Genomic DNA, 13,888 nt, shown 5'->3' with positions numbered 1-13,888 from the left:
TATTATTTCGTAAAATTCCTCAAAAATTGAGAAGGAAACATTGGACCTATTTGCCCTTTGGCATTCATAGTGACAGGTATTAAAAAATAATAAAAAAAATCATTTCTGCAATTAGGAATTATCTGGAAATTTCACTCGATAGTTGTTCAACTGAGAAGTTATGTATTATGATGTAGTATATTTGGTTTAGACAAAATTTATTTTGATAATTTTTCATGCGCCATCCTACCCTATATATAAAAATTACATATTAGATATATGTGCACTACTAAGTAAAAAAGCCGTCAGCTTCGAAGAGCTAAGAGCTTTCGATCCCCTGCTGGTCTTAATATCCAGATTCACCTGTATATATATATATATATATATATATATATATATATATATATAAGCTCGAATGTTTAGTCGTCTAGATCTCTGCAGTTTACGTGACCGATCCGAGTTCGATTTCCCGCAGAGTCAACGCGACATTGAGCTATAGCAGTGTCATTTATTAATGCGGAAACATTCAGTGATATGCTTCTAAGTCTATATAACATGTCTGGTTACTATGATATACATACATAGTCTCTATGATAAAGTACCTACAATATTAAAAATTTCATCAACATTTACTTGAAATAGATTTCCGTCGATGTGCTGCTCACTAATCATAATAAATATTAATACAAGTTCAAGTTCAAAAAGATATTTCAATATATAAAATGTATACTACATTAAAGTGCATTGGTACCATAAGTTGTCTACTCTTGGGTATAATACTTCTTTATTAGATATTTTACATCAGTACATTTATATGCAATATAAAAAATGACATACATATATATTACTATAAATTCGGCTTAATTTACATTGTTTCATGGATACTTAATACAAACATTTTTGAAAAAAATTACTAGCCTTGAGTACATAATTGGTTTGTCCAAAGCTTCCATTTTAAATGCGCCACAGCGTATTTAAATATCACAAATTTATTTCATAGATATCCGATTAAACTTTAATAATAGAACCATTACGCAGTCCTTCATTAATGCAAATATATTATAAACACAATGGTTGTTTCGATAAATATAATAAATACATCGCGGTATTGACAAATGATATTATACATAATCACAAATTGGCTCAATAATTAGCTATTGAAATAACATTTTGTTGAATAATATTTATTACAATGATATTTTTAAAATAAAATGGATTTAATATTTACATTAAACAATTAATAAAAAATTAATTTAATTTAAATTAATTATAATTTGTCAAAAATAATATAAATAAAATTGTAGCGAATTGTTTATATCCAAGTGAATAAATAATCTGATCAAGATAAATAGTAAGTGCAGTTTCATTTTATATCTTGTTTATTGAAGACATAAAAGGACTCAACTCTATTTGTATAAGGAAGATAATAAAGATGAATCATAATAATGGAACATATTTCATTCTAAACATTTTATACGATCACCATCAAGTACATGAAGTAATATGATCTGAACTTGAATCTATCGAATAAAATAATGCGAAAAATATCAATAGTAAGAATGGTTTCACATTGTGCTTATTGTACATACGAATTTATATGTAAAGCCGCATGAGAAAATTCGTAAGCCACTGTATTTGCTTAACAAAAGTCATAAAGATGAATCGTTATAAAAGATAACATTTTAATTTCAAACATTTTATAGAAGTACCATCATATAGATCAAGTGTGGCCCAAGATTCGATGCTCGCTTTGAGCAATCTGATGTCAAGCAGTAGTGACAACGGTTTTCACTTGGAAATTTATTTAGCAATATGTTTCCAAGTGAAAATAGCCATAACTTGACATTAAATGCCCTAAAAAATTGCATAATTTTTTACCAAATAAATAAATTCATCACTAAAAATTGTAATAATAAATTCAGTATAATAAAATCAGTAGAATTTGTAATAATAAAGTATGAGCCTATGGATGGGATAATTCTCTGGATAAATAAAAAACTGACTTAGTTAAGTAAATCATCAAATCTCATAGAAGTTTTAAGTTTAGATTGCTGGTAATAAAATAATATAAAAAAGATGAAACGTACGATTGTAATATATGTAATGAATAAATACTCCTCAAAAAAGAAATTTGCTTTTATGGAATTGCAATGTATGTATCACAAAGAACATATTATATATATATATATATATATATATATATATATATATATACATATATTATATATTCATACCAAATGTTGTAATGTGGAATTTGGAATTTGGAAACTATGTCACAATGAAATGCAATTTTACACAATAACTTTTACTTTTTGGCTACATTTACAATACTTGATTTTTTTATTTACAACAATAATTCAATATAATTCGACATGAATATAATTTGAATTCAATATAATTCAACTTCAATTTCTGAACCACGCGACAAATTCTGTCCGATTAGGTAAAAAGCTTTCTTCGAAGACAGGCTTTTTGCTATAAACTACCATTTTTGCAAGCAAATTAGCACTTTTTTATATTTTATTGTCATTTTTTTTTCAACCGGGATTTTTGCAAGCAAAATAGTTTAATTTAGATACTGCACGGGGTCGCGAGTTCAAGCCCCAGCTGGGGGTAAATTGACTACGTCGATTGTAGTAGCAATGTTTGTGTTTTGTTGAAAATATAGATCAAAAATATGTTTTTAATTGATATATAGGCCATATTTGGCACTGCGGTGTAAAATGGCAATGGAAAACCTCTCACATTAATATTTCCTGAATCGAGTAGGAGTTTAACTCAGGTCACGGTGCTGCCCTAGAGCAGTACTACCCATTATTTTTATTATATACATTTAGCCCGGTCAATTTACGTTTTCATGGTTACTATAATTCATAATGAGCTGTAACTTGGCAAAATTGTTTAAAATAAATCTCGTAAGTTCTCATCGATCCAAAGCGAGCTAAAGAAAATAGCACCAGGTCAAAGGTCACAAAAATTACCCTTTTGCGATTTTTAGATAAATGGCCCAAGTTATTATAAATTATAGTAACCTTAACCCTGATTTTAGGTTTAAATTGACCGGGTTAATATAAATATTCATAATTACTAGGAAGACGGAATGAGATACAATTAAATATGCCAAGTGGTCTCGTAAAATTATCATTGCCGAGGAAACAGAAAGTTATATAATGAAATAAAATAAATGATAATGTAAGTTGGTAGGAACACATGATTTATTTGTTCGATTCAACGTTGACAATGGGAACAACTCGTACCGCGACAAACGAGCTTTCGTGCCAGAGTCCCAGTGAAAATATGTTGAAAATCAGTGTAGCGCGAGCATCGGTTCATTAGCAGCCACCAATACTGCGACGTGCGTTTTACTTTCCAATTCCGTGCAAATGAACGCCCAGGACATAATATAATATAATATAATACTGAGAACGCAACGGACGGCACGCAAAGTATATAATTTGTAAGAGATAAGAGATTTTACGAAGCAAAAAGACGATAATGGAATTAAATATATACTGCGGGAAAAACCTTAGCGATTGAGAAGGATTTAATTATATGCAAATTTTACGGTTTAAGTTATAAAATGTATGATGTTTTGTAAAAAAATGTAATAGAAGAAATAAATTGAACTAGTGGTGTATGGTCATCGTGGCTTAAAGTAAATTGCTGAAACTTCCCGTACCAAAAATTATTTCTTTTAAGATTAAATTATTTTGAAACTGAAATTGTTTGATTTTTGAGAATTGTTTTTTGAAAAAAAGAATTTTTTGCTAAAGCAATCGCGCTGATCCAGCTGCGTAGATACATAATATGAACCCATAGAAATGTAAACAAACTAATACTTATTATTAAAATCTCTATAAAATATCTGATAATTTTATGTGCACATGTCTATCATTTTTCATCGCAAAATGGCATTTTTGTTACTTTTTATACTCGATCTCGAAAACCTCTAGACCTGCCTTCCCAAAAATTCAATCAGTTCATTTTGTCAATATAATACGTTTTTTGAACCATTTAAATCGGACGCTCCGCTATCTCAAAACTGAATTATTATTTTTGTCACTTTTTGACCCGTATCTTCGAAACGGCTGGACCTGCCTTAGCCAAAAACTAACCAAGACGTTTACCCATCAATGGGAATAGAATGTTTCTTGTATCATTGAAATCGCTTCAATTGAGTTCTCGAAAATTTGTATCTGCACATTCATACATACATACTACATACAGAAACTAATGTATAAAAAGGTATTTCTAAGGTATACCAAAATGTTCAGAAACATTCGAAACGTCAATATTAAAAATATCATTTCCGATTTCATTGCGATTAAAACAATATACCATACACGAAGTTAATAAATTTAATTTATCCTCTGATTCATTAATTTATTAATTTAGATATGATCATGATTATTAGAGTTACAATAAATTATTAATAATTGCAAAATGTATCATAATTTTACATATTGAAATTATTAAATCATGAATGATTCATAAATACATCATTAATACCTACTTCTAACAACAACTGACAAAATTATAAAATCAATGATTTGGATAGCGGGCAATTACTAAATAATTCCATATAAACTTTGTTTATAGTTTAAATGGTAATTAATTATATTAAATAGTAATTGTTAGAATGATAAGTTAAGGTAATTAATGAACTAATTATTACCTGTATTATATATATATATATATATATATATATATATATATATACATGTGCACAATACTTATGCACATGTTATAACATATATACACCGTATTATGCGATAAATGTTGAAAATTAATATGGCATTTTTCATGCCCAACAAAAAGTAGAGTACATTGACTTCGCAACTAAAACGTAATTTGCTAGTGTACAAGAACGCAAAATTAGATTTTCGAATTTAGCTAGCGTTAACAATACATTTTTAAATACTCAATACCTTGGGTTAATATTTCATTTTCGAACAAATGTGAAAATCTGTAGATAAATTTTGTAAAAAATGACTTCTGAAATTAGTATATCTTATTTCGAGTTTTAAACGAGACAGCATATCAAATGTTATAGAAATGTAAATTAAAATAAAAAGACTAGTGGGGCGAATGGCATCGTGCCTTAAGGCAAATTGCAGGAACTTCCCGTACCGTAATTAAACATTCGAGGAATGAAAATAATCAATAATTGTTTTGAAGATTTTCAAATAGATTATTTATTATAAATACATGCTGTAAATTTATAAGTGAATTTAAATTGGGCGATGAGCGTATTTTATAAACAACTCATGTGTACGTTTACAAGAGTTCATTTTTTTAAATTATTTTTTTTTTTTCAATGTACATTTTCCTACTGTTGAAAACATCTTAATAATGGTTCGAGTGTAACTCTACATTTGAATTTTATTATCTATTACTTTCTTACTTACTTCTGAATTCTTAATCCGTATGATGCTTAAATGATCAAGTGAAATGAAAGTAGAAATTAAAGACAAATCTATCAAAGTGATATTGATATGTCTGGTTAATATAAAGCTTGATGCGTATTAAGTTTCACAATATTAAACATTTAGACAGATGATGCCGAATATATTTTTTGTAAAATGTTCTGAAAACAAATGACAAACTCGCATTCTGACGTTAAACAAAAACGGTGAAGTAGAAATAAAATCTCATTCTAAAATTAATGCATCGGTGAATGTTTTGCATTGATACAATGATTCGGTAAGCTCTTAACAAGTATACGATAGACTTTTAAACTCAGCTTGTTTGACTATTTTCTTACATATAAAATATTTGTCAACGTTTCAGAGGTGATCAAAGTAAGAACAACATGTTTAAGAAGCCAGAGAAGAAGAATGATACTGAAGACAAAAAGCAAAAGCCTAACTGCCTTCCTGCCGGAAAATACTGCATTATCAGTTGTGATATGGATACAACTGGACGGAGGTTAATAGATGAAGTATGCCATATAGCAGCATATACTCCAACTAGCCAATTTTCCCAATACATCATGCCTCATGCAAATTTAAACCCAAGTGCCAGGCGAAGACATAATATTCGTATTACAACTGATGACCGTTTCAGAGTTTTAGGAAGCAATATAAACAATAAGGTTATAAAAACGAAGTCAGAAATATTTGGTTTAATAGATTTTTTGAATTGGCTTGAAGAAGTCAAGTCAAAGTCAGATGGAGCAGGTGTAATTCTCCTATTCCATGAACCTAAGAAAATGGTATCTTACATGCTCTTAGAAGCTCTTCAACGTCACCATTTATTTGGAAAGTTTCATGAAATTGTTAACGGTTTTTCAAATGGACATGCATTATCCGAAGAGAAATGTTCAGCTACAATGAAGTCTTTTAACCTTAAAGTTTTATCCAGAGTCTTACTAGATCGAGAAGAACAATTCGATAATGCATCAAATAGAGCAAAAATTATTTGGGAAATAGCTCAACATCTTGGTCAAGGTGAACAAAAGAACTTAGCAGCTGCTACTGGAGATCCAAATCGCGTAATGTTAGACAACATGGTAGAAGTAGTTCGCCAGTATTCTTATCCTACGTCTGTAGAATTAGATGAACGAAAAGAACTGCGCAAAGTAGCTGAAAGAAGCAGTTCATTCCAGCCAATATTTAGTGCAGCTGGCAAAATGAATTATCGGGATATTCAGCACATAAATGTTTTAAGATCTATATTGGCTGAAGGCAAATCTGATTATAATACCATGAAAAGTACATATGAAACAGATGGAAAACAAGGCCTAATAAAGGAATTAGCCAAATTGCAAATTACAAGAAAAGATCAACAACATGATTTATTAGAGATATTGGATTCCCATTTTGATCCAAAACGTACTGCCACTTTCCCCAATACAAAAATGCCCAAAAAAACTGAAAATAGGAAATTAAAGAAGACTGTTAGCAGTGATGATAGTGGAGCTGTGTCTCTTGATACAACTAGAACAACTTCTCCTTTAAAGAATGCTGCTGATAAAACTGTGAAGACAAATTAATTTTAATGCCAGATAAACTTGATTTTTGATATACCTATGTTGGTATGTAGTTATGAGTTTGATATACTTTAATAAATCTCATTCAAATAATTATAATTCATGTTTTTTGATTGATTTTTGATTTAAGAAATCTTAATGTATAACATTATTTTGTTTTTATTTAGAGCTGTAAAGTTTCATGATACATTTTTGTAAATTCAGTTTTTGTTAATATCGAGAAGTCATACAGATTATGTTCATGTGGATTGTGATTTATCGGTTTGGATTTGCTAAGTGGGTATCATTGAACAGTATTATTTTAAATTGGGCCTTATATTCATTAAACTTTTTCTTAATAATTTTTATTTATCTTGCTGCATGTATGAATTTATAAAAAACTAGACAATTGAAATTACTTGAGAAAATACGAATTGTTATATTTTTCAATTGATAATGGATAATTTTGTAATAAGGAAAGGCTGCAATTTATTGTGCAATGTAATAAAAAGTAAATACTAGTGGGGCGGATGGCATCGTGCCTTAAGGCAAATTGCTGACCCGTACTAAAATTAAAAAAATATTTTTTTAAAAGATTAATATTGGTGAAAAAATTTACTTCGAACAAATTGGATTTTTGAAAAACTATAAATTTGACAAAAAATTACTTTTTTTGAAAAAAAAATTTTGACATATTCTGGAAATTCTGAATTTTTTTTTTCAAAGCAATCGTACTGCTTTAACTGCATAGAGACGAAATGTCAAAGCGCGTATGCGCCGCGTCGCCGTAAAACGGATAAACATTGGTACGGAACCCATAGGAATGTAAACAAAATTTATACTTATTATTAAGAGTAAAATATCTAACAATTTTTAACTTTTTTCACTAGATCTCCGAAACCGCTAGACTTGCCTTCATGAAAATTTGATCAATTCTTTACCTTGTCAATTCAAGTAAAATGTTTTTTGAATTATTATAATCGGACGCTCCGTTCTCTTTAAAACCAAGTATCTTTGAAATGGCTAGACCTGCCTTTGCTAAAAACTAATCAGCACGTCTCCTTATCAATACGAATAGAATGTTTTTTGAATTATTCAAATCGCTTCATCCGTGCTCCCGAAATCTTCGACGAAAATTTGTATCAGCACACACATACATACACGCACACACACACATACATCCATTTTTTCTAAGGTATGCCAAAATGTTTAGAAGGTTTTGAAACATAAAGGTATATAAAATTTTTCATTTTCGATATTGCATGCATATATAGACTCAATCACAGTTTTTTTGTCCCTCGGCCCATAAAAGAGTTATTCGAGAAACAACGAAACTATGCGAACAACTCTTCAAGTAATTAAGCGTCATGAAGTATTTAAAATAATACGGAACTTAATTTTAACCAAGTTACTCCAAAAACATAGGGTCTTTAAAATTAATCTTTCGTATTATATGAATCATATAACTATATTTCACCGCTATTTTGCAGCTGCAACAGTGCGTCAAATCAGATCTGTTTAAATGTTGCACCGACTATGCAAGCCGACTAACAGCTGAATTTCTGTGTAATTACGCGGTTCGTTTGTGTTGCCCACGTTGAATTAATTGGTACCCAACCAAGTTTCTGGGCAGTGCGCACTTTGACGTCGGTGAAGTGCATTGATGATTTCTACCCGTTAATTGATAGAAAATTGAACAGTGCTGTGAACAGCATAAAAGATAATTGAAATTTGTACTATACGATTTTCTCCGGTAAGAAAAAGAAAATCGGTTTATATTGATACAACATTCACTATAAAAATATTAAGATTGCTGTTAATTTTCTGCCAGTACTTTGTACTAATCCTGATCATATGCTAAATCTAAGAAAGAATATATAAGTGAAATTAAGTAGGGAAATCGGTCTGTAGTTATTAATTAAATCACGTTTACCTTTTTAATAGAGATTTTGAATTTTGGATATCTTAAGTTAGTATCTTAATACATGGATATATATTAGGGTGGTCCTTAATATGGACATTTTCTTGCTCCCGAGGGCTCAAATGGTTCCAAATTGATAAAAAACAATTCTCTGAATGTTTTAGCTCTTAATATTAACTTTTAGATAGCACGCAATTCAATCAAACTTTGTATGGAAATTTTTTTTAAAATTAAAATTTTTTTTTTTTGTATGACTTAGTGACAAATGAATTAAAAGTGAAAATTTGTGTCATTTTTATTGAAAATTCGACGCTCTGCAAAATTTTTGAAAATTCTTTCATGCTCTTTCCATACAAAACTTTCAGAGAATTGTTTTTTATCAATTTGGAACCATTTGGGCCCTTGGGAGCAAAGAAATTCGAAAATGTCCATATTAAGGACCACCCTAATATATATATATATATATATATATATATATATATATTTATATATATATAATTAAAATTTGACCAAAAGTAATATTTTACTGACCTTGACACGTTTTATTATTTTTTCTATCTTCTACATAGTATTTTTATCACATGAAATATAGTTCTTGCTTTTCCTAGCCCACCAGTTCCTAAAAGATAAAATATTTTGTTTAATCATAATTAAAAGATGTTTCATAAACTATCCAAGCAAATGAAATAAAACGTATATAAACTTTATGCAAACTATGTTCAGCTTTACTAATAAAACAGTTTGCCTAAAATATCCTAGAGATACAAAAATTAAAACTAGGGATAAAGTGTACTACTAATATAACTTCGAAAAAGTTGTATTCAATTTCTTAGAACTATCGGATAGGTCATTAGCTATAGGGGACGTTAGAGATATGGTGTTTTTTTTTTTTTAAATGGTATTTATTGATTTAATTATATTAAAACCAGTCTCAATCGTTTTTACTCATATCTGGTTCCTTGACTACTAATAAGATAGTGTTTTAATTAAATAGAAACTATAAAAACATATTTGATATGTAAAAATGCAACTTATTACAAAAACCATTTTGTCCATATTGTAATGTCAAAATGTCATGTAGAAAAGGACATACTAAGATTTAAAAAAAGCAATTAAAAAAATCTGTTTGTTCTCTTTGGGTCATTATCATTTAAAGTATGAACCCAATGGGTACAAAGTCATACATCGTAAACAACCTTCGCTGATCACAGAACGGAAAATAGGGTTTTGCAACAAATTTAAAGCTACTCTTTTCACCACATTTTTAGGTCTGTTTTAGCGATTATTTCTTGCATACTTGGAGTAGAGGGTAAGAGCCAATCACCTGTGACAGGTTTGAATTTTTTTCCTTGACCTTATAATGCTTGAAAAATAGTATAAGAATGTCATTTTATCCGAAATTGAACAAAAATCAATAATTAGTCCTAATAGGCCAAACACCTGATTATTAGAATAAATGATCGAAATCACTAGTGAAAGTTGAGTTATTATAATTGAAATAATTCCGAATATCCATCATTCTGTCCGAAATTGAAAAAAATCAATAATCAATCATAATTAGGTCAAAGACCTGATTATTGCAATAAAATTGAACGTAATCACTAGTGACTTATAATTTATTTTAGTTGAAATAAATACAAATATAAATAATTAGGTCCACAAAAAAACCTAAGAGAAGCACCCCAAAATAAACTTTTCAATGCGCAAAACACGTTTGAACTGATTACTGCGACAAGACAGACAATGACGCTCAACATCTGACAGGATTGTTATTATAGAATTTTTTCATGAAATCCACTTAGTCGATATACCATCAAAATTCTTAATGTTACTGATGAACTAGTTATAAACCTTTACAAAAAATCTGGAACAGTTTGTTTACATTTTAGTTTTTTATGTAATAAAATCACTAGTTGCACAATATGTCTAATACATATTTGATTTCGTAAATGTCGATTTAATTTACTTTGCAAAGTTTTACTTGCAATGGTTAAGTACGTAAAATTATAGCTATCTCCTAAATGTGATGGCATTAATTACTGAATATTATTATATTAATCCTTATATTCAATAATTTATACATATACAATGTTTTTTATTTGAAAAGTACCAAAGGAATCGATATTTTGATTTACAAATGAAGGAATCGATATCTTTTTATATCTCATACAAGATGATCGCGTAACCAACATCGAAGTGAAAATTCATTAAATTATAAGAAACATTAATAATGATAAATATTTAAAGTAGCTAAAAAACTAAGGATATAAAAATGGAAAAAACAAAAAATGCTATACACAACTACAAACTTTTCATCATGGACCTATCACACAAAAATTTATTCTCTAATTCGTAATAATTTTAATCCAATAACGTAACTCCATATATAATTAAGGTTAAATAATTTTCATATTCGATACAGATAGAATATTTATTTGCTATAAACCTTCAATCGAATATTGAAAAATATGTTAATTATAATAAATAATCCACCGATATTATAATAGTATTCCGATTGTCAATGGATTAGTATAATCACGTTTAATATCCAATATATTCAGTGTTAATCTCTAAATTTATGAACGTAAATCAAACAATTTTATCCGGCCGACATATGTTATAAGCTAACTTGACATAGAGAAAACAAACGATTAGGCAAACAAAACTACTGAAGCTAAAGCGAATTCGACGTTTAACGTCCGACGATGTTTGCAAATTGCAGATGGTCGTATGATATTATTCTTGCAAATATTGAAAGTAGCCAGAGAAAACGGAATACAAAACCCATGCATTTTAAATTAAATTAATCAATTTCAATAAATATATTCAACTATAAATCTGTAATTCTGTATTTCGTTACAAGTATCAATTGAATGAATGATGCTCGGTGAAAACTGCATACGTAGTTTCGTATTCAGATATTCAAAATTACGTAAGCACTTCAAAAGTTATGAGTGCAGTAGATTTATATCTGAAAAGTTAAATTATGACGCTGTGATATATGATATTATTTTGTAATATTTCAGTGCTTTACACGTCAAATTGTAAAATATATTTGATGACATTATTAGTTGATAGACATACAATTTTAGCAGGAAAATCGTAAAATTTCAATAAATGATAACAAATAGTGTTTTTTACACTGATGACTTAATATCGAATTTTATTTAGAAAGAGAAAATATACGTGATGGAACTTGACTAATGTGAAACAAAAGAAGTCATTACGAATTTAACTCGCATACTGAAAAAATGTTTTTTTTTTAAATAAATTTTGATCTTGAAATAAAAATCAAGCATATATTATTGCGGTAATAACTGCTAATAGATTGAAAAAATGATATTACGAAAAAGACGAAATCCAGTTATCATTTTGATATAACTTATAAAATATGAATATTTTTGTGAATAACTAAGAGTAAGTGGTAGGCACGTAGCGTGTTGTAGGATTTGAATGGTGCTATTAGTATTCAAAATTAACAAAAGTTCATTGACTTTCATTAAAAACTGTTGCGGCGTAAAAGAAAAAAAAAACAATCGATTTATCAAAATTTTCCATCAAATTTTTTTATCGTATAATGTAACGACAATAAGCATTGTTGCCGAAGAGAGCATCTTTGGGACAAAATTCCGCGTTCTAGACATTTTATGTTAGTTTTAAAATTCTTCAATTAAGTTCACGAAAGACATATTTTGCTAAGAATCATCTTATGTCCCTAACGTAAACATTTCAACTAATCAATTTCCTTACAGTACCAATAAAGCCCTGAAAATGGAATTTATGATTCGAAATTAGTATTTGAAAAATGCAGATCAAGTTATCTAATATTTTATAGTAGATATATATAATTTATAACTATTTAAAAGTGAATTTTATCTTACATTCTAGCTAAAAGTATAAATATATTCCAATTTATTCATAGAATTTACTCTGATAAAAAAATTGATGTTATCTAACGAAGCTTGCGACAAATTTATATAATTTAGCGTATTATAGTAGGCAATGCACAAATGCTATAAACACCTATTGTAAATTTGAGACCATTCCAACGAATTATTGACTTCCCTACCTAATTTTCCAATAGTGAGACGACTCGAAAAAAATTGGCCAACAGATACAACTAAAATTATTTTGAATTTATGTTAGTTTCCTACTTGTGAATCACTCATTGGAGAGATTACATAAACAATGCAATACATTAATATTTGCATGTGTTATGTTTATAATACTTTACCAAATAGCTTATGAATTATTTATTATTATTAGTATTTTCGATTGCTGTTTAATAAATATTTGAGAAAAAAAACTATAAATGTATGTTGTTCTGAATTAGAGAAGTGCAGTCTATATTGTATAGGTGGACGAATGGATGGATAGATGTGATCATCGCAACACAGTGATTTATTTTATTATCTAATATTGATCAAGCACGTAATATATTTTGCTTGAGCTTTTCTGAATCCATCTGTCAGCTTTATATGCCTAGTAAATTTTAGCGTTGTTTGCAGATGTTCATCTCAGATTATGAGCACGCAATCGTCCCCAAAACTTATATAGTACTGTTTAATATTTAATAGCGGAGCATTTGAACACTGTGTCGAAGGAGATCGCACCAGGAACTGTACGTGACTTTGCATAATGCGGTCTACTAAGTCTTAGCTTTATAGTTTCTCTTATTAGGTTTTGCGCTAAAATCAAGATTCAGATAATTTTATGCAAATTGAAAATATTTAGCTCACATACTCTGTGGCATCTGTGCAATTATGCAGATAAAAATAATAGTTATACTGCAGCATGAAATGCAAAAATCAAAAGATTGCAAAAATAATTCTATTTCTGCCTTCTTTAAATATAAATATTTTTTTATTTTATTAACTTCCCGTAGGGCAAGTTATAGTAATCGCAAAAAAATCGAAAATGAAAATTTTTATATATCTTTACGTTTCAGAGGTTTCTGAACATTTTGGCATACCTTAGAAAAAATGGATGTATGTGTGTGTGTGTGTGTGTATGTGTGT

General features: G+C 28.8%; 1 protein-coding gene across 1 annotated transcript; it reads left to right on the top strand.

The window, feature by feature from the left end:
- The first annotated feature begins 5,791 nt into the window (after positions 1-5,791).
- LOC113375014 (maternal protein exuperantia-like) lies at positions 5,792-6,973 on the top strand. Its single transcript, XM_026614968.1, has one exon. It carries the CDS (start codon positions 5,792-5,794, stop codon positions 6,971-6,973), a length of 1,182 nt encoding a protein of 393 aa, XP_026470753.1.
- The last annotated feature ends 6,915 nt before the right edge of the window (positions 6,974-13,888 follow it).

Source organism: Ctenocephalides felis, unplaced genomic scaffold, assembly GCF_003426905.1.
Source record: "Ctenocephalides felis isolate EL2017-DRISC unplaced genomic scaffold, ASM342690v1 CF-g0.4_SCAFFOLD_01886, whole genome shotgun sequence".
Classification (NCBI taxonomy): Eukaryota; Metazoa; Arthropoda; class Insecta; order Siphonaptera; family Pulicidae; genus Ctenocephalides; species Ctenocephalides felis.
The sequence above is the reverse complement of the archived record's forward strand: the minus strand, read 5'-3'. Positions and strand labels throughout refer to the sequence as shown.

What these genes read in the sequence shown, in the direction of transcription:
- LOC113375014 (XM_026614968.1), top strand. Translation starts at nt 5,792, where the DNA reads ATGTTTAAGAAGCCAGAGAAGAAGAATGATACTGAAGACAAAAAGCAA.